Source organism: Labrus bergylta, chromosome 16, assembly GCF_963930695.1.
Source record: "Labrus bergylta chromosome 16, fLabBer1.1, whole genome shotgun sequence".
NCBI classification, from domain to species: domain Eukaryota; kingdom Metazoa; phylum Chordata; class Actinopteri; order Labriformes; family Labridae; genus Labrus; species Labrus bergylta.
In genome coordinates, this window is record NC_089210.1 from 26,798,499 (window position 1) to 26,818,090 (window position 19,592).

Below are 19,592 nucleotides of genomic sequence, written 5' to 3' on the forward strand. Positions count from 1 at the left end.
GAACCGATTAATCGATTATTAAAATAATCGTTTGTTGCAGCCCTAAAATGTATCTTGTTGCATTGTGGGTTCTAGGATAGGCCTAATTCAAAACAGAAAAAAGGAGCACAAGCGCAAAAAGAAAATAGATGACAAAGCGCTGATAAAGGCTCTGTGCTGAAACGCGTCCGTTGTTGATCCGTACGCTGCTACCCTAACAAAAATATTCCTTTAATTTACCCCTTTATGAATTCACAATGAACAAAAAGTCCCAAACAAACGAAATATGCAATGTGATTACGAAAGATCAGTTCAAATTGTCTTCTTTGAGACAACTTGAAGAAGGACTTTGACTTTGCGATTGTCACTTTACCCCACCAAACCAATGACGTTTGATCATCCAGGACAGAGCAGCATAACTAGATGTTTTCCTATATTTTGGAATTTTAGATGATTATTCTTTTAATAACTACAAAACGGAACAACCCTATAGGGAGACATGGCTCATAGCGGATGGATGAGCGAGATTGAGCGAGTGTGTCATTACGCACAGAGGAGAAAGATGAAACAGACAGACACTTAAACACCTGTTCTATTGTAACTTCATTTACCAGAGTAAAGTGTGCTCTACACTGCAGACTGTAGTATTTGTTAACAGAATGTTGCTGTCAAAACAGCTTCAACGTGCGATGAGTGCGCATTGATGTCTGCGCGTCCGCTCGCCACACTCACTGCTCTAATTATAATAAAGTGTTAAAACAGTCATAAGAGATACGTCTGTGTGACTTTTTATTTGAGGTTTGCTGTCTGTTGAAGAATTTGAATTTGCCCTGATTTGAACGTTAATACAATGTAGGCCTATTACTAACAATTATTAAAATCCTGAAAATTCAAATTAATCAATAGATACAGTCGGCATCGCGTCATAGTTGGGGGCGGGGCCTCCCGTGGGGGAAAAGAATCACAGAATAAAAAGAACTACAAAATGATTACTTGAGCACTCGCTTTAACAATGGGAATAGTAATCGATTAGACAAAATTTGGCATTTCTGCACCCCTAGTGTACAGTAACAACTGCAATTACAAATGAGAAATTCACAAGGTGCTGTACTTTCAAAACTTGCTCTGTGGGAAAATACCCGTCAGACTTTGACGAGAGCCAGTGGTGTCTCCAGTTTTTGAACGCACTAAAAAAACCCTGCTTCATGCAGCTGCGGAGTAAAAAGGATGTACTTTTCCAAAAATTCCCTAGTACCTTTTAAAGGCATTTGGTGATCAAAAATGTTTATAATCTATTGCTGGTTTATATTATTTTTATATTAAGTACCGCATTAGTTACCACAAATTACTTAAATCCGCAAATCTTACTTACTTGCCATTCTCTCATCTACACATGAACACACCAACACTTCTCTCGCAGCAGCTTGTTCCGCTCTGCCTCTTTCTGGAACTTTGTTCTTTTGTGTTTCTGCTTTTTTCATAATATTTATCAGCAGTTTGCTAAAGACACTCAAATAACACTATCCGCATTTTGTAAAATATCACCCGATATTCTGTTATCAAATCAGTTTATTTGCGTGTGTGGAGGTTCAATGATGATGGCAACACTTATCCTAAACCTAGAGTGCAGTAGATAAGTGATGACCAGAAGCTGCAGAAAAATATTTAAGTTTTTATTTTCAATGCGTGTTGCACACCAATCATTGCATTTATGGGAGGGACACTCTTCCTTTCTCTCACATGCTCACAGCTTAAAAATATACTTGGGTGGCCTTAGAAATACCTGGAGGGCCTGCCAAAGCCACATGTATGGGAAACACTGATCTTTCTACATAAAAATGCCTTGTTTTGTCGTCTTCCCATATTATTATTTTTGTCCTAGTAGTAGACTTTTTTGTTATGATAGTTCTTATCGACTAGACTGCTCACCAAATGAATGTGTTGACCCGCAGGTGATCTCGGCAAGGAAAGGCGAGTTTGAAACTGGCTTTGAGAAGGGTGGACAGACACGGGAGCATGCCATGTTGGCCAAGACTGCTGGTGTCAAGCACCTGATAGTTTTGGTGAATAAAATGGATGATCCTACTGTCAGCTGGAGCCTGGAGAGGTAGGCATCAATATTGATAATTATGAATTGCTTGTCATCCACAAATACTAAGGAGCACCTAATAGGTAATTCTTGCATTATAGTAATGCATTAAAAAAGGGATGTGCATTATAACAAAACAATTAGCTTTTTACAGACATAACGATCTAGTTTTCCTGTATGACAGTCTGATAAAACCTGATTGTAATATGAGTCTGTAAACCCCTGGTTATTATCTTACTTTTCTCTTTTTGAAAATAAACATGATGCCTAAATAACCTTTAGGCACCATAACTATAACCGAGAGCCCGCCAATAAAAAAATCACCTGACCAACAAAAAACCTGACGCAGAATCATTAGAGAAAGCATGCACTTTTTTGCGAGCAAGAAAGGTGAGTAAAAACTAGGGCTGCACGATATTGGGGAAAAAATGACATTGCAATATTTGTGTTTCCTGCGAGATATATATATATATATATATATATATATATATATATTGCGATATCTTTTAAAGTTCACTGCTTCACTCTGTTCAGCTGAATTCTCCCTGACTCTCCCTGAAATGATGATTACAGACTCTCACCTGATTGCCTCTGTCTCTTTACCTCCGTGAACGCTATTCGCGTTTGCAAAGAGTCTTAAGCATGTTGATATCCGTTAATTATTGATATTGATCTATAATATTTCCAGCAAGTGATTCTTCTCACATTAATAATAACGTGCTTATGCACTGAGGTTCCATCATTCAAGTTTCCCTCCGCGACCAAATAATATTACGGGGATATTTATTAAATATATTAACGTGCTGTGCCCTTCCAGCCTGTGAGAGAGAGACACACAGCGGGGGCACACACATACATAAAGGCTGAGCAGACACGCAATGGCTCACAGAGTTTGTCCTCCTCCTGCGTTTTGCATTTTTTGTAGGCTTGAGTAATCAGTTGCCAGAGATGTGAATCAATGAAAGGTAATGTTTAGAGACATTTCTAGAACAAGCACAATGCATTTTGTGAAGATGGTCCAGAGAAAAAGGGCTATTTCCGCAGGAAGCAAACTTTAAGCAACGGATTACTTTGACATTAAACTACGACTGTTTCAAGTTTTATGGCAGCTCACGGGATTGTAAGGAGTGGGAAGGAGGACGTGAAATAAACAATAAAATGGGCTATCAGAAGTAGACCTCAAAAACATAAACGAGAGCCCGTTCTGACTGAAGACAAAGTTGAATGCATACAGATCTGGAAGCCGCTGCCTTTAACCCCGAAAGTGTTAAATATAGCCCCTTTTATATAATGTTAACCATAAGCAAACTGTCAGATTGTCAAAATCCCTGCTATGCTCCGCTCACATTCACTGCTCCCTCTCTCTCAGTCGCTCGACCACTAACGTTGCAAGTCGCTCTGCCCAACCCTGATAACAGCAGGTGAATTGACGCTCTAACTATGCGAGATGTCGCATAATGTAGTAAAAGATATAAATGTATGCTCATTTAGATCTATCAGTAATGTGAATGGGCATAGACAGGCTACATAAACTTAATTGAAAGGCTCAAATATATTTTTCTGCTCTTTTTTTTTCTCTTGTTATCGCATGTCCTTGCGGTGTGACTATCGGGTGATGCGCACATCACGACGATGGTGAAACAATATATCGTGCAGCCCTAGTAAAAAAGAAGTGATAAATCAATATTAACACTTTCTATAAAGCTGGAGGTTGAGTGATTAGGTTGAGTACTAAGGGCTGTCTTATCTGTGATCGGATTACTTAGATGTTAATACCAGGTGTATTAACCTGCACCAGGAATTTACTTGATATACTTAAAGGGATACTTCACTCATTTGCATTAAGCTTTGTCTCATTAGAAACCTGGTAGTATTTTTAGCCGGGGTTGGCGCGACGCAAGACAGGCATGTCGGCAGCTACCTTCTCACAGCTATATTGCTATATTGCTGGGGCGGACTGGTAGTGTCAGTGCTCTCACTGATTGCCTATGGACACAGACATAGAGTCTGTTTTCTGCCAGGAATTTTCAAGATCCATTCTGGAAGAAATCTTGGAATCAGTTAAGGAAATGGGCCTATGTGTTGAAGTAAATATGTGATAAATGTTTTTATCACTATATTTCTACTGCTATATTGTATATTTTGGAGAAACTGTAACGATCGAATTTCCCTCTGGGATTCATAAAGTATTTCTGATTCTGAACTAGAGGACTAGTGAAGTATCACGATAAGGAAGGGAACCAAATAACCTAATTTCCTTTAATAGACTTCCTCTGGAGAAAGGCAATGGGAGGGTTCCCCTGTTGTCTTTTGACTGTCTCACAGCAGTGAAACAGGATGAAGTTAAATTGATTACATTAAGGGAGTATGTATTAAAATATTCAAATTTACCCTTGAATAATCTCTCAGTAATATTAAACTGTCTCTACTTTTGAGCTGAAATAATGAATGCAACAGTAGCTATGTCTACATGTGCAAAATGTATTTCAATCCGATTAAACTCATTCCGATTGTGGTTACTAATTTCACCGTTTTACATGGACGCAAAAAAAAACCCAATTTGAATATGATGTGGGTGTCCATGCATCAAGCATTTACGTCTGTGACATTGGATTAGGGCTGCAACTAACGATTATTTTAATAATTGGTTAATTATTTTTCCAATTAATCGGTGAATCGGATAAAAACGAAACATTTTGAATTTCTACACGTTTATTCAAAAACAGAACATTAGTTCATTGACAGTGCAAAAACAACAGGTTACTGCTTGGACATCTCCATGAGCTTTGTGAAAGGGGTCCTTGAGGGAAGAGTGTAGCCAGGGTTCAAGGTGGGGATCATTGTAGTGAAGTTGCATCTTCATTTTCAACCATCGTCAGAGGACTCATGTCAGCGATGAGCATGTTGAGGATGCTATCTGTCAAGACGGATGCTTGCTGTGGTGTACATGATGTTTTCTGCAATGACAAAGATAGTATTAATATGTAAAACCGCACAATTTACATCAAATCAATATTCCTTGTTGTTTTAGTTATGAATTATTGTTATGTAAAGGCAAGTAAGTAACCCAAAGAGCACTTGCAGAGACAACACACGTTTTTATAATATATATTTATTTACACAAATTTAATTAAGTATCTAAATGCACGTGCATACAGTGCAGTGTATTAACTCTCACCTTATTACAGAAAATTAACATTGGAAGCTTAATCATTGAATTATTAAATCAATGAAGTACATTTGTTTTTAATTGTTTATTTATTTACAGCAAGCTGACAAAGTGCTTTAAAAAAAAATTAAATAAAATGCTAAACACACACCTACACAAATATATTCCAACGTCAACAGAAAATGATATGGGAAAAAAGCAAAGAATATATCTGACAACATATTGAAAGTGGGCCTAAAAGGCAAAATAATAAAGTTTTCTTTAGTCTAAGCTTGTTTGGTGTAGGCAAAGTAAAAAGTTTTCTCTACTGCCATCATTAACCAGCTAACGCTAACGTTACTTTAATGACCTTTTCATGCTTGTCAAACTGGATAAAAAGTAAACACAGGCACCAGCCGAGCAACCGGCTACATTACATTTTCTTACTGGAAAACGGAACAATTTTGTAGTGACTTACCCTGCTGTCGAGCTCCCTTCATAGTCAGCGATGACTCCGACATGTTTACTTTTCAGGTGCTGCATCATCACTGTGGTGCTCCCGTGCCACGCCATATCACTATTGCAAAGCTTGCATCTAACTCTTGTTTTTATGCATTGTGAAGTACTCCCACACTTTAGAATATTTGGGTTGAACCGTTCTCTCCACTCTGCCATGTTTAATATCCGAAATACCAGCTCCGTTCTCTCACGCTCTAGCACCGCCACGCTGTGCTGCTTTCAGCATGTAAACAGTTCGGCGTGTACGTCACCACAGTCTGTGACATAGGGAGTGACGCATTTATCACGCAACGAATCAATAATGAAATTCGTTGCCAACACTTTCATTGTTGTTGCAGCACTACTTTAGATACATGTATTTTATTTGACCTTTATCTTACTTTACTTCTCTGAAAAGCACTGCAAGCTCAGCAGTTCATTATTACCCTGCAAGCAATAAACAGGGGCAGAGTGCTGGGCCGGTCCACAGGAGGACCTTCAGACATTCCTAGTTAAAGAGAGAGGCAGACATACAGTTGTGTTCAAAATAATAGCAGTGTGATTAAAAAAGTGAGTAAAGCTCAAAATCCGTATTATAGCTTTTATTTCCATAAATTCAAATGCATTGGGAACACTGCACATTCTATTCCAAATCAAAAGAGAAAATGTTATCAAATTTGTTAATACTTTACAGAAAGTGAAGTGTTGTGAAATTAGGCTGTTCAAATAGCAGTCTGCATTTTTCTTTACCATCTCATAAATTTACTGTATAAACTGAAAAATGCTTGGAAGATTGAAGACTGAAAAGCAAGGATTAACCGTGAAGTTAGCTCGCTAACCCCAAATCCTGCTTCGTAGTACAGGCCCCTGGTCATAGTAAGGTTGGACCGGGGTTTCAGTTATTTTAAGAGAGAATTCAAAACAGCATTCTAGGTTGGTGAAAGATGAGTGTCTCAGTCCACCACCTCGGTTAAGAGATGGTTTTTCCACCTTGACATAGATGGCTTCTTTAGCACCCCTTTCAAACCAACGTTCTTTCATGTCCAGGATATGCACTTTGTCATCCTCCAAGAAGTGTCCTTTGTCCTTCAAATCTAAATGGACTGCAGAATCCTGTCCTGAAGAGCTGGCCTTCCTATGATGTGTCATGCGTTTGTGTAATGGTTTAGTGTCTCCAATGTATAAATCCCTGCATTCCTCTTCGCACTGGATAGCATACACAACATGACTTTGTTTATGCCTGGGAGATTTGTCCTTGGGGTGGACCAACTTCTGCCTCAAGATGTTCGGCAGAACACCTTGAGCTTGCAATGCATAATGAATGTGAATACATTTTCAATTTCGTCCAGTTGTGTGCAGTTGGTAATAGTGGCATCTACACTCGTGGTTATGACGGCACCTGTGTCAGCATTTTATGCTGATATATAGGACACAGCCTTTTAGATGATAAAAAAGGTATTAAAAGTAAATCTTGTACACTGGATTTTACAGTAATACATTAGATTATGAATTTTTTTTCACACCAAGAAACAGCTGGGGCCAACAGTTGCAATTAGACTTGGTGTTTGAGTTGTTTGTGATCTCAACCATAATTTGTGTCTAATCATATTTACCCTCTTAAAATTGTACATTTTTATAATATTTTATATCACTTAGGTGTTGGTCTACACATGACATATTTCAGGAAAATAACGCTGTTAATATCAAGACAGAATGACTACAATACACAAATATTTTGAATCTTGATGAATATATATAGATTGAGGATTAAAATGGTTTCGGCAGTATATGTGAAACTGAGTCATATAAGTGCTAAGTGCAAAAAAAGCACCTAGATCAAAGCAAATATTATATGCAAGAACAAACCACACAGAAACACCTTTTTCAAAAAGGGGTCTGTGTTATGCATGCATGAAATTTCGCATTTACATGTGCGCACAAACGTGTAAATATAGCAAATTAAATAATCAATATCCATCGTAAAGATATGTCTGCCAAAGTACATATGAAATGTATAGACGCTAATAAGCCTTCGGTTTTTGAAACCCTTAGGTATGAAGAATGTAAGGAGAAACTAGTGCCATTTTTGAAGAAGGTGGGCTTCAACCCGAAGAAAGACATTCACTTTATGCCGTGCTCTGGTCTGACTGGAGCAAACCTGAAAGAACCCACTGACATGTGCTCCTGGTACACGTAAGTCTTGATAGTGGCCATCTACTCTTTTTGGTTATTAGGTCGGTGTGTAGATGAAAGTGTTTTTTCTTGTTCACTGATTTTTACTAACTGCTGTCCATATATGATGTTTCAGAGGTTTACCTTTCATTCCACATTTGGACAGTTTGCCACATTTCAACAGACCATTTGATGGACCTGTCAGATTGCCCATTGTAGACAAATATAAGGTAAGAATTTGTGTTGCGATAGTTCACGGATCTATCTCAGAATTGTATTGCATCCTTAATGTCTTTCCTGCACATGACTACTTTTGTTATCATTTATATAAGTGCAGGGTTCCCAAAGGCTGGAAGTGTACTAGAAGTTTTTGCTGTCATGGAAAATTATTCAAATATTCTCCTAATTTCATATCAGAGTTCCCCAAAACACATGCCATTGTCATCCAAAATGGCTAAATTATGTCAAGGATCATATTAAAAAGAGATGGTAGTTTATGAACAATAGTATTAAGAAAAAGCTACATTCAATTCAAAAAACGTTTTCTTTTTGTCTCTGGGGGGGCAATTCAAAGACACACAGAGCAGTTAATTAACTACAGTGTAGGTAGACTAAACATTTTAACCAAAAATATAAAGTGTCATGATGTGAAAAGTCACACAGTAGCACCTGCAGGCTAAAGTACATTTGGGTAGCTTTACAATTAAGATAAGATAATCCTTTATTTATCCCACAATGGGGAAATTTACAATTGTACTGGTCAAAACTTGGAATATTTTAAATACCGTAAAATCTGGTGTATAAGACGCACTTTTAATACCTGTTTTTTGGTCTTAAAAGTTGGCTGCGTCTTATACACCGGTGCGACCAATATACCAGTATAAAATACTGAAACACGCGCCGTCATTACAGCAGGTGAAGCAGCTACTAATTGCAACCTGATGCGATTAAAAACCCATCCCCATTCATTGTGTATTGAAAGCTGAGTGCACACTGTGCTGGCAAAGATGGCGACACAGACCAGGCTGCAGACATACAGTCTTGGGCTGGCTGCGTGACTTTTTCCACATTTTTTCTCCCTCACGAGGTCATAATCATGCATTTACAGAAACAGTGGTATATTGTTCCGTAAATAAACCTTGTGGAGTGTTCTTTTGATTGAAAGACTCCTATATTAAAATTAAAGAGTGACCAGCAGAGTCGGGCAGCGCGACTTGCAACCTAGCAGGTCTGTGCCTCTGCCGACTTTCCCTGCAGGCTGAGAGCTCAACTACCGTACTGTAGCTAGTAAGAGCGCAAAGTCCCGATAGTGAAAACAGACGGAACTAAAAGAACGACACAGTTGTACAGAAACTGCACGTTGTAGACATCACTGAACACAATATAAATTCTCATGCAGGAAAACAGTTTAAAGTTTTTTTTTCTCTCAAAGAGGCCTTAAAAACAGGGTGCGTCTTATACACCGGTGCAACTTATATTCCGGATTTTACGGTATGCATCAATATATATTATATTATTACATTATATTATATTTACAATATATAATCACTTGTAAAAATACAAGTCACTGCTGGCTGCTTAATGTTGTTTTTAATTAGATGTAAAGATTAACGTAGCTAGTTTCCCGTCTGGTTTTAAACTGTTGAATAATGTTAAATTGGTTAGCAAGTTTTGTTTATTTGCTAAAGTTGAATTGCTAGGTAGTTTGTTTAACATGCAAAGGTTTAAGGTAGAGCTGGGCGAAATGACCTCCAATCAGTATCACGATTAATTGAACATTTTACCTCGATTACGTTTAATAAACAATTATTTCTGTCTTTTTCTTTACCCTCATAGTTCACTGAAATGGTCTCTACTGTAAATATGCTCCACCATTAAAGCTGGGATATTTTTTTCTAAAGAAAGAGTTCATATCTGATCTGGAGACATGTGTCCAAACAACAGACATTGCTTCCATGTCGTTGATTGGACGTGTCGTCACGTGACTCGTAAAATAATCTAAATAATCAACATGGGCAAGATTACGTTGGTTACAGGTTCTGAATGTTTGTTTCGATTAATTTTCAATTAATAGATATGTGTTTCAACTCTGGCATGGAGTGCTGGTTTCAAATGTGTGTTGAGCATTGTTGGGAGAGTTTGATAATCAATTGGGAGGCGGTGTGTTAAAATAGCAATGGCAGCCAAACCCCGAGACAAACATCGGCTAAATACTGTTGAACGGTACTAACGCAGTGCTGCACTGTTCTCTTAAAATTCATGACCTGATAAGAGTCAGTGACCGTTTAAACTCAGCAAAATTCTAGAAAATGGAACCTAAAGCGAACTAAACTTAAGGGTTTTACCAATCTAAATATGAAATACAGTTTAGCTCCTTTAATATTGATGATTTTAATAAATTGTCAATGCAGAGTTGCAGTAAAAGGACATGACGTGTACTATTTTAATCTGAAGTTTAAGACTTGCGGCTCTGGAGTGTGTAATATTATAAAAATGTTTATTGCTTTTTTAGGTATATTTACTGTCTATCACATAAAGCAGACATATTTTTCATCCAATTGATTAAATAATCAGTATCAGTTTCAATAATCAGTGTTTTACATTTATAAGCATGTAAGAGTCCATGTTCAGAGCCATAGACTGCACATCTATTAAATCAGACCTCCAAGAAAGGAAAATATTTGTTCATGAGCACAAGGCATTTCTGTCATACAAACTAAATTGTCACTGAATAAGTCCTGGAAATGATCTCTAGGAAAGAGTGGCAACCCTGAAGTAAAAAAATATTTTTCAATTGTTTTCGCCATTTTGTACAAATACTAATGCACAAAGTTTATTGAGCTGATGGTATTTTTGCGTATGCCGGACAAACTGTCGGTCCTGGGGGACAGGGCCTTTTCAATTGCTGCTCCCACCCTCTGGAACTCACTCCCAAAAAACATTTGAGACTCCCCCACACTCACTTCCTTCAAGAAATTCCTAAAAACTCACCTCTTCAACACTGCCTACAACCACTAACTCCCATCCTCCCCCCTACATTACTTCTTCGTTGTACTGTCCTCGTTGTTCTTGTTTTGTTGTTGTTATTCCTTGTTAAAGCGTCTTTGAGTATCTACAAAAGGGCTATATAAGAATAACTTATTATCATTATCATTATTATTATCTTAATCACTGGAAAAGAGGAAAACACTGAATTATTTGTGAGACTGTATCTTCATTATTTTTACCCAGTACAGCGCCCTCTAGTGGAGTTTGTTTACATACAAAACTCCTGCATTGGGATAAAGTTACTAGTTAGTTGTGTCGTCAAAAGCACTAAAATGATTCTTGTTAAACACGACAGACGTTGTGAGTGTAACAAGAAGACTGTTTTATTAAAAGGAGCAACCTTCCGTTAAAATATTTTGGTATACTGGTCTAGTCTATTCATTTGTAGAGCTGATCTCCTTGGTGAGTATACTCACCACCTTTGCAATGCCATCCCATCAGAGTTTCCCTGGTGCCAAATAACACTTTTTTCTCTCATCTCTGTTTATGTTCTACCTCATCAGGACATGGGCACTGTCATTTTGGGAAAATTGGAATCAGGCTCCATCAGTAAGGCACAGCAGCTGGTCATGATGCCAAACAGAGTAAGGACAATTCTTCCGTTTAATGGTTACCAGTTGCCTTATAATTTATACACTTTTTGGAGATGGTGGTAATGTAAAAAATCTAAATGACTCATCCTGGATAACATTTTTAAGTTATATTTAAATAGTATTTCCAGAACATTAAAGAGTTTATTATGCCCTTTTTGGGATTCATATATTTAATCTATGTGCCTACTAAAGTATGTTCACAATAGCTAAAGTTCTAAAAGAGTGTCTGTTTTCATGTACTGCCGCTCCATGCACCGGCTCGCTTCTGACTCTCTCTCTAAGGCTCTGAAGTGCCCACGTTCAGAGTCCCCACGTGTGCTAAGTCTGATCTGATTGTTCGGCCTGTCGGCTGTGCCGTAATTGGTCAGTTGCTCAGCACGGTTCTCGGAAATGTCCCGCCTCTTTTACCATATTGGGAATGCAGCCACTGGCTCCGTCTGAGGGGAGCATAAACATTAGCACCTTAGCACTACTGTGCTACCACAGGCTACGGCATATCGTGGGCGTGCTACAGAAGTAAACGGGCGTGCAACATGAGCTGCTGGGCTTGCCATAACGAGCCAATGGGCTTAGATCAGTGATCTCACACTGACAATGATGTCGGACTGACAAATTTTTATCGAGGGGGGCTAGAACCGAGCGTTACATGCGGCTAATGTTACAGCTAACAGGAGGACGTAGGAGAAGCCGTGTTTTCGTGGACTTTGAATTTTTGCAAATAGATGTGCCTAAACATGCACAGGACACTTGGAAAACACACTGAAGAGCATATAAAACCAGAAAAAGCATTATATGGGACCTTTAAGACTTTTTCATAAATTGTGTTGTTAAGTCATTCCAAAGAAAAAAAACTTGTTTATGACCAAAGTAATGAAGTACCTGTATAATACAAGACTGCTACTACAAGGCTGGACTATTACTACTACTACTACTGTAGGCTGCTAGCTGATTTATTATTTTGGATGATTCAATATAAAGTAGGGATGCAACAGATCACCAATCGAATCAGACTTGTGTCACAAGTCAAATTGTTTTTTGGATTGGAAAAAATTAAGATCTTTATAACATAACTAAACTTACCTTATTTTTATTTATCATAAAATGTATTTTTTAATGAACATTTTGACCCGGTCAAATGTGTCCCAGATTTTTGTCAACTCCGTCAGACTTTTGCAAAAACATAAAATAAAAGTTGTGAGCTACAACATAAAGGACCCCTGTCTTAATTCCTGGTTTCAAAAAGGGGGGATGCTGTTCAAGCGTCATTAAGCCTTTATTTTTTGAGAAATTCATTAAATGATATTGCTATCAGGTGTGTCTCAACCATAACATGTGAACTCTGTATCCCTTTAAAATCAGAAATAAATAAGGGTTTATGGCTTATAAATCTGTGTTTTGGTTAGAGAGACCTCTAAGCAACTTTGAAAACTGAAATGGCAACTTACCACAGATGAGCTGTGAAATAAAAAAATATATAACATTTTAATAATTGGATCATCATATTAACCTCTTACTTTGCTGATTTTGCATAGTTTTTCACAACTAAGTGAAAATATGTATTAAAAATATTTACATCTATAAAATCTCAGGTACTTCCTTGAATTTAAAACATCTTGTGGTCGAGATCAAACTTGCTGGCAGGCCAGATGTGGTCCACATGCCATGTGTTTGACAGCCCTGCTTTTATACTGAATCAATCATGCAACTATACATGTGTACTCACTGATAAATGTAGTCAATATTCTGATGAGTTGTTCACTTTAAGTTTTATTTTATTTTCAACTATAAAGCAAGCTTCTTTTTTTATGTAGAATTATATTACATTTTTGGTGAAGTGTTATTGTAAGCATTGATAGTAATTTTAGTGTTAAGTAACTAATACATTCATCTGCGTCATTATTCATTATTTTTTATCATGAGAGATCTTTTTTTAACTTAAAATTGTCACACATTGTCTTGTACGCACATCTATATTGTTCCCCCTGCCTCTCTTTCTTATATTCTTTTTTTTGCTCCTTTGTCTCTAGCATGTGGTGGAGGTGTTGAGTTTCTTATCAGATGATGTCGAGACTGATGATGCAGGTCCAGGTGAAAACCTCAAGCTGCGGCTTAAGGGCATCGAAGAGGAGGAGATACTGCCTGGCTTTATCCTGTGTAATGCTGAAAACCTCTGCCACTCAGGGCGCACCTTTGATGCCCAGGTTAGGATAATAGTGTTGCTCTTTGCTACAATCCATGAGCAATGGCCTACTGTATTTATATTATATTTAAATAAACTTTCCCATGGTCAGAACTAGCTGACATGTGGTGCACAGTTGGTAATCAGGATTCAGATTCAATGCTTGCACATAACTTCAGAATGAAGGTGCAACAGCTCGTGAAAAGGTGTTAAAAATATTACATTCAGTGTGTAAAATTAGCACCCACCACTTACCAAATGTGACAGAATTTCTGCTGTACAGAAACTATTTAAACCATCAAATAACTAATTAAAAAGAAGCTTCTCAGAAAAAAAGGTGACTTGATGCAAAACGGTTTGATAATTAACTATCATGATGAACCCTGGGTCTGAATTTTTTTTATCTGAAGCCATTTTAATTTTGTAGGATATTCTGTCTGTTAACAAAGAAGATTTGGGGGTTATGATCTTTATTGCATCCTCTTGGCAGTTAATAATCTATCATGTTGCAGCTAATGGACACTGGCTACAGCAGCTAATGCTTTAGATTCAGTGGTGCGGCTATGCATTCCAAAATCAAATTCATCACGGAATTTAAATTGCTTTAAGCTGCTATACGCCCGACAAATGTAACAGGAGATAAAAGTAGAGATAAACCCTTTTCACACATATGGAAATCTCCTGAAAAATTATCTGGAGGGGCTGTATATGTCAACACAAACAGCCAATTTTTTGGTTGGACTACACCCGGAGTTTCTCCAGCCAGAGCTCTAGTATTTTTTCCGCAGCAAGTCCGAGTGGGCTGATGTGAGAACGCAACAGCATATTCTCCCGGAGAATTGAGCTCGAGCCAATAGGAAGAGAATGACTAAATTAATATTCTGTGTCTGCTGCACGAATGAAACTTGTAAGCTGATGTCAAACCATATCCTGGTTGTAGGATTAGCAAAGTCCTGCAAGTGTGTTGATTCCCCCATAAATATTTTTAAAATTTTGGTTTAAATGAAAGTATTTGAGCAAATGGACCTAGTTAGTCTTTTCAGCAGCCAATAGTTTTCTGAGAAAACAGCTTTAGGATTGCAACTTTAATTTACAAAGTATTTGTCCTGTCATCATCACTTCTCTTCACTTGTTTTCACAGATAGTCATCATTGAACACAAATCCATCATCTGTCCAGGTTACAATGCAGTTCTTCATATTCACACCTGCATTGAAGAAGTGCAAATTACGGTAAGACTAAGCTGATCCACTGTACTAATTAACAAATGCAGTTTGGTTCTCGATTTTATTTTGATTTATGTAGTTGTTGGATATTTTGCTTGATTATTTTTTTAACTAGTAAGTAACAAAATTGTTTCATGTGCAGGCCTTAATTTGTCTGGTAGACAAGAAGTCGGGGGAGAAAAGTAAGACACGACCAAGGTTTGTCAAACAGGACCAGGTCTGCATTGCCCGCTTGCGCACGGCAGGAACCATTTGCCTTGAGACCTTCAAAGACTTTCCTCAAATGGGACGGTTTACCTTACGGGATGAAGGTAGAAACTCTATAACAGCTGGGTGGCTTCAGCAGAAGTTTCTATGTATAAATACATATCAGAGGTTGCGTTAACCGAATATTCTTTCTTTGACAGAATTTTTTTAACAATGACGGAAAAATCTGAAGGCTGTGTCATTTTGACGGATTAGAGTCACAGGGTGTCCACCACACTCACACATCACTGTCATTAACCACATGTAGAGCACCTGCAGTAGACCTCCCAGTCCAGTTGGTGGCGAGTGTACATGTGCGACACGAGCTGTCATGAATCTAAAACCTTATTCATGCTTCTTGCGGCCGGCGAGCACGGTCCCTGCGAACGTTGCGTCGTTTCATACTGACTGCGGTCAGAGCGCTCAACACAGCCTGAAGAAAGTAGGCTACTTCCGGGTCCTGTAGCCAATCATTGCAACGCAGTCGGCGCAAACCTTTGTGTATTGTTACAAAATCTTGGAGGTGCACGGCTGGCTGGGGGCTCAGACCCTCTGTAGACCCTCCTCTCACTGGCCACGATTGCGCAATATCGCCGCGGTTCATTATTATCTCAGGCAACATTTAAAGTGACAGCTGGTCAACAAATGTATTAAGGTAGGCCAGAGGGAATATAAACTTAATGAAAACCAGCAGGAGCAAAACATCAGGTTAATATATTGATAATACATATTTTATGATAGAAGAGAAAATATTGCCATATTTGATGACTGCATTATTATGCTCTCAGACTGTCCTGAAACCTACTTGCATACTGCATAGTGACTGCCCTTCCCCTCACCCCTTAGTAGAACATGGTAAGCCCTGTTCTGCAAATTCATCCTATTTATAAAAAGGGACTCAAGGTTGGGAGCACGGGTTTTCATGTTTCACTGAAGCTTTATCAAAAAGTCAGAACAGAACATAGATATCGACAAGCAATTGTGTTTTTCTTATTATTTGCACTGCTTCTTTAGTAGGTCTGAATGCTAAAATCGTCTGTAAATGAACATTTTAAAGTTGATATTGAAGAAAAATCTTTGTGTGATCGACTTGTTTCTATAATCAAATGCTAAAATAAATAGTTAATAAATAAATAGGCAACGTCTCATTATCTTAAAACTAAGAAATGAAAAAGACGGATCATTATAGATTATGACGGAAATTTTACGTCCCTGTCAGTCAAAATGACACAACAAGAAAGTCTAGTGCAACCTCTGATATATATATATATATATATATATATATATATATATGAATATGAACTACCATTCAAAAGTTTGGGGTCACTTAGAAATGTCCATATTTTTGAAAGAAAAGCACTGTTTTTTTCAATGAAGATAACATTAAATCAATCAAAAATACAGTGTAGACATCGTTAATATAGTAAATGACTATTCTAGCTGGAAATGGCTGATTTTTAATGGAATATCTACATAGGTGTACAGAGGCCCATTTCCAGCAGCCATCACTTTTGTGTTCTAATGGTACATTGTTTTAGCTAATCATGTTAAAAGGCTAATAGATGATTAGAAAACCCTTGTGCAATTATGTTAGCACAGCTGAAAACTGTTGTGCTATAAACTGGCCTTCCTTTGAGCTAGTTGAGTATCTGGAGCATCAGCATTTGTGGGTTCACTTAAACTCTCAAAATGGCCAGGAAAAGAGAACTTTCTTCTGAAACTAGACAGTCTATTCTTGTTCTGAGAAATGAAGGCTATTCCATGCGAGAAATTGCCAAGAAACTGAAGATTTCCTACAACAGTGTGTATTACTCACTTCAGAGAACAGCACAAACGGGCTCTAACCAGAATAGAAAGAGAAGTGGGAGGCCCCGGTGGACAACTAAGCAAGAGGACAAGTACATTAGAGTCTCTAGTTTGAGAAATAGACGCCTCACAGGTCCTGAACTGGCAGCTTCATTAAATGGTACCCGCAAAACACCAGTCTCAAAGTCTATAGTGAAGAGGCGACTCCGGGATGCTGGCCTTCAAGGCAGAGTGGCAAAGAAAAAGCCTTATGAGACTGGCCAACAAAAGGAAAAGATTAAGATGGGCAAAAGAACACAGACATTGGACGGAGGAAGATTGGAAAAAAGGGTTATGGACAGACGAATCTAAGTTTGAGGTGTTTGGATCAAAAAGAAGAACATTTGTGAGACACAGACCAAGTGAAAAGATGCTGGAGGAGTGCCTGACGCCATCTGTCAAGCATGGTGGAGGTAATGTGATGGTCTGGGGCTGCTTTGGTGCTGGTAAAGTGGGAGATTTGTACAAGGTAAAGGGGCTTTTGATTAAGGAAGGCTATCACTCCATTTTGCAACGCCATTCAATAGCCTGTGGATAGCACTTGATTGGAGCCAATTTCCTCCTACAACAGAACAATGACCCAAAGCACACCTCCAAACTATGCAAGAACTTATCCAATCCAACTAAGCCAATCCAACTTGTGGGAGGTGCTTTAGGAAGCGTGGGGTGAAATTTCTTCAGATGACCTCAACAAATTGTCAGCTAGAATGCCTAAGGTCTGCAAGGCTGTAATTGCTGCAAATTGAGAATTCTTTGACGAAAGCAAAGTTTGAAGGAAAAAAAATATTATTTTCAATAAAAATCATTATTTCTAACCTGGTCAATGTCTTGACTATATTTTCTAATCACTTTGCAACTCATTTGATTAATAAAAGTGAGTTTTCATGGAAAACATGAAATTGTCTGGGTGACCCAAAACTTTTGAACGGTAGTGTGTATATGTATGTGTGTATTGAATAATGAAAGGCAGTCATATCCAATTGATATTAAAGAATCAATTGAAGCTGAGACGGATATGTAATTGTTGGTGTCTTATTTGTTTGTGTTCTTAGGTAAGACGATTGCCATTGGTAAAGTGCTGAAGCTGGTTGCTGACCGGGACTGATGAGGACTAAGCTGTCTGAGAGTCATATTTGGGAAGAAACAGGTGGTGCTCAGTAATAACCTGACGACTGTTGTCAGCAGGGATGGCCCATTCTTGTAACACCTCTCTTCTGCTTGCCGAAGATCAGTTTCAGGAAAAAACTCATGAAAAAGAACCTGTTTTCAAGAAAATGACAAACCAAGTTGAAGTCCACACAAGTCAGCCTTCTCATATTGAGAGCTCTGCTATGCCACTTCCGGGTTTAGCCATCTCCCCAATTCCCAACTCTGGTCTACTCCTCATGACTTGATTATTTTCTTCTAGATTTTTAAAAAAATGTCTTTAATAAATTACAATGACAAATTGCAGGAGTTGTATTTGTAAGTGGATGTAGAGTGGGGTCTGTCTGGAAGATTGAAAATCATTTTCTGGAGTAAACTGCAAAATAAATTGTTTGAAAGAACCAGTTTGAACCAAAATGTTACTTGGTTGTACACGTCTCCCTTTGCTTTTACACAGTTATTGGTTTCTCGTGACGTTCTTACAGTGTGCTTGAGCGTTTTCAAATGTTACTAAAGCAAACGGCAATGATAATAAAATAAAAATTGGGAAATCAAGGTGTGTTCATTGAGGAGCACATATATAAGTGTTTATTTTATATTTTTCAGTTCATGCCAAAGTTTTATTACTGGCTGAACATTTTTATTTTAGAGTTCACGAATTGCAAGTTGCTAAAATTAAACTTCTGGAAATTTGTTTTAAATGTAGTTTTCCAATTTTGACTTTTGGGATACAATTTAACTATTAATTACTGTTCAGGATATTGGTTTTGGATATTGTACCAGAAGTGCCACCATTAGGGTCTGTGTGCCAAAAGCCAAGTCCTTTTATTTTACTGTGAAATTCCCTGCTCACTTCACATCTTGATAACAAATGTAACAATGGCATTTTATTATTCTAAACAAATGTTTTGAATGGGTATACTTAAATATGCCGTAAACTGTACATTAGACTTATATTTAATTGTATATGGACTGAACTTATACAGTCCAATCAATGTAATAAAGGACTGCTACATAACCCTTCACAAAAAGAAACAGCGGAGGATGCCACACAAGGTACCCATCTGCCCTTCAGAATCTTGTCATCTAATGTATTTGCACACATTGATTGCCAAGCCTTTGGAAGCAATTTGGGGTGAAGTGTATACAGTGCCACACTAAATGTTAGGCCTGAATGCTGCTATCTACGTATAAACATACGTTTTTTGACTTTCTCCATGACAACAGTTTATTTGAGGAGTGTCAGTCCTCTTCCTGGGTCTTTCTGTGTTCGCGTTGATGTGTTTATGTTGCTGCCAGAGGGTAGCAACATAAACAGTCCGTTACCTGGGTGGTGGGGATCACTCATGATTCTGTTTGCCCTGGCTGTGCTCCGTCTTGTGATGTCCTGGAAGGTGCGGGAGTGTTGTACCTATAATAATAAT

The 19,592-nt window shown here is 38.0% G+C and overlaps 1 protein-coding gene across 1 annotated transcript in view; it reads left to right on the forward strand.

The window, feature by feature from the left end:
• gspt1l (G1 to S phase transition 1, like) overlaps positions 1 to 18,590 on the forward strand; it is a 44,522-nt gene extending 25,932 nt beyond the window's left edge. Inside the window, exons 7-14 of the mRNA XM_020644226.3 lie at positions 1,932 to 2,086; positions 7,767 to 7,907; positions 8,023 to 8,116; positions 11,438 to 11,518; positions 13,555 to 13,728; positions 14,848 to 14,937; positions 15,074 to 15,242; positions 18,075 to 18,590. Of these exons, the coding sequence (XP_020499882.1) occupies positions 1,932 to 2,086; positions 7,767 to 7,907; positions 8,023 to 8,116; positions 11,438 to 11,518; positions 13,555 to 13,728; positions 14,848 to 14,937; positions 15,074 to 15,242; positions 18,075 to 18,127 (957 nt within the window). The 3' untranslated portion in view covers positions 18,128 to 18,590. The remainder of the gene's footprint in view (positions 1 to 1,931; positions 2,087 to 7,766; positions 7,908 to 8,022; positions 8,117 to 11,437; positions 11,519 to 13,554; positions 13,729 to 14,847; positions 14,938 to 15,073; positions 15,243 to 18,074) is intronic.
• The last annotated feature ends 1,002 nt before the right edge of the window (positions 18,591 to 19,592 follow it).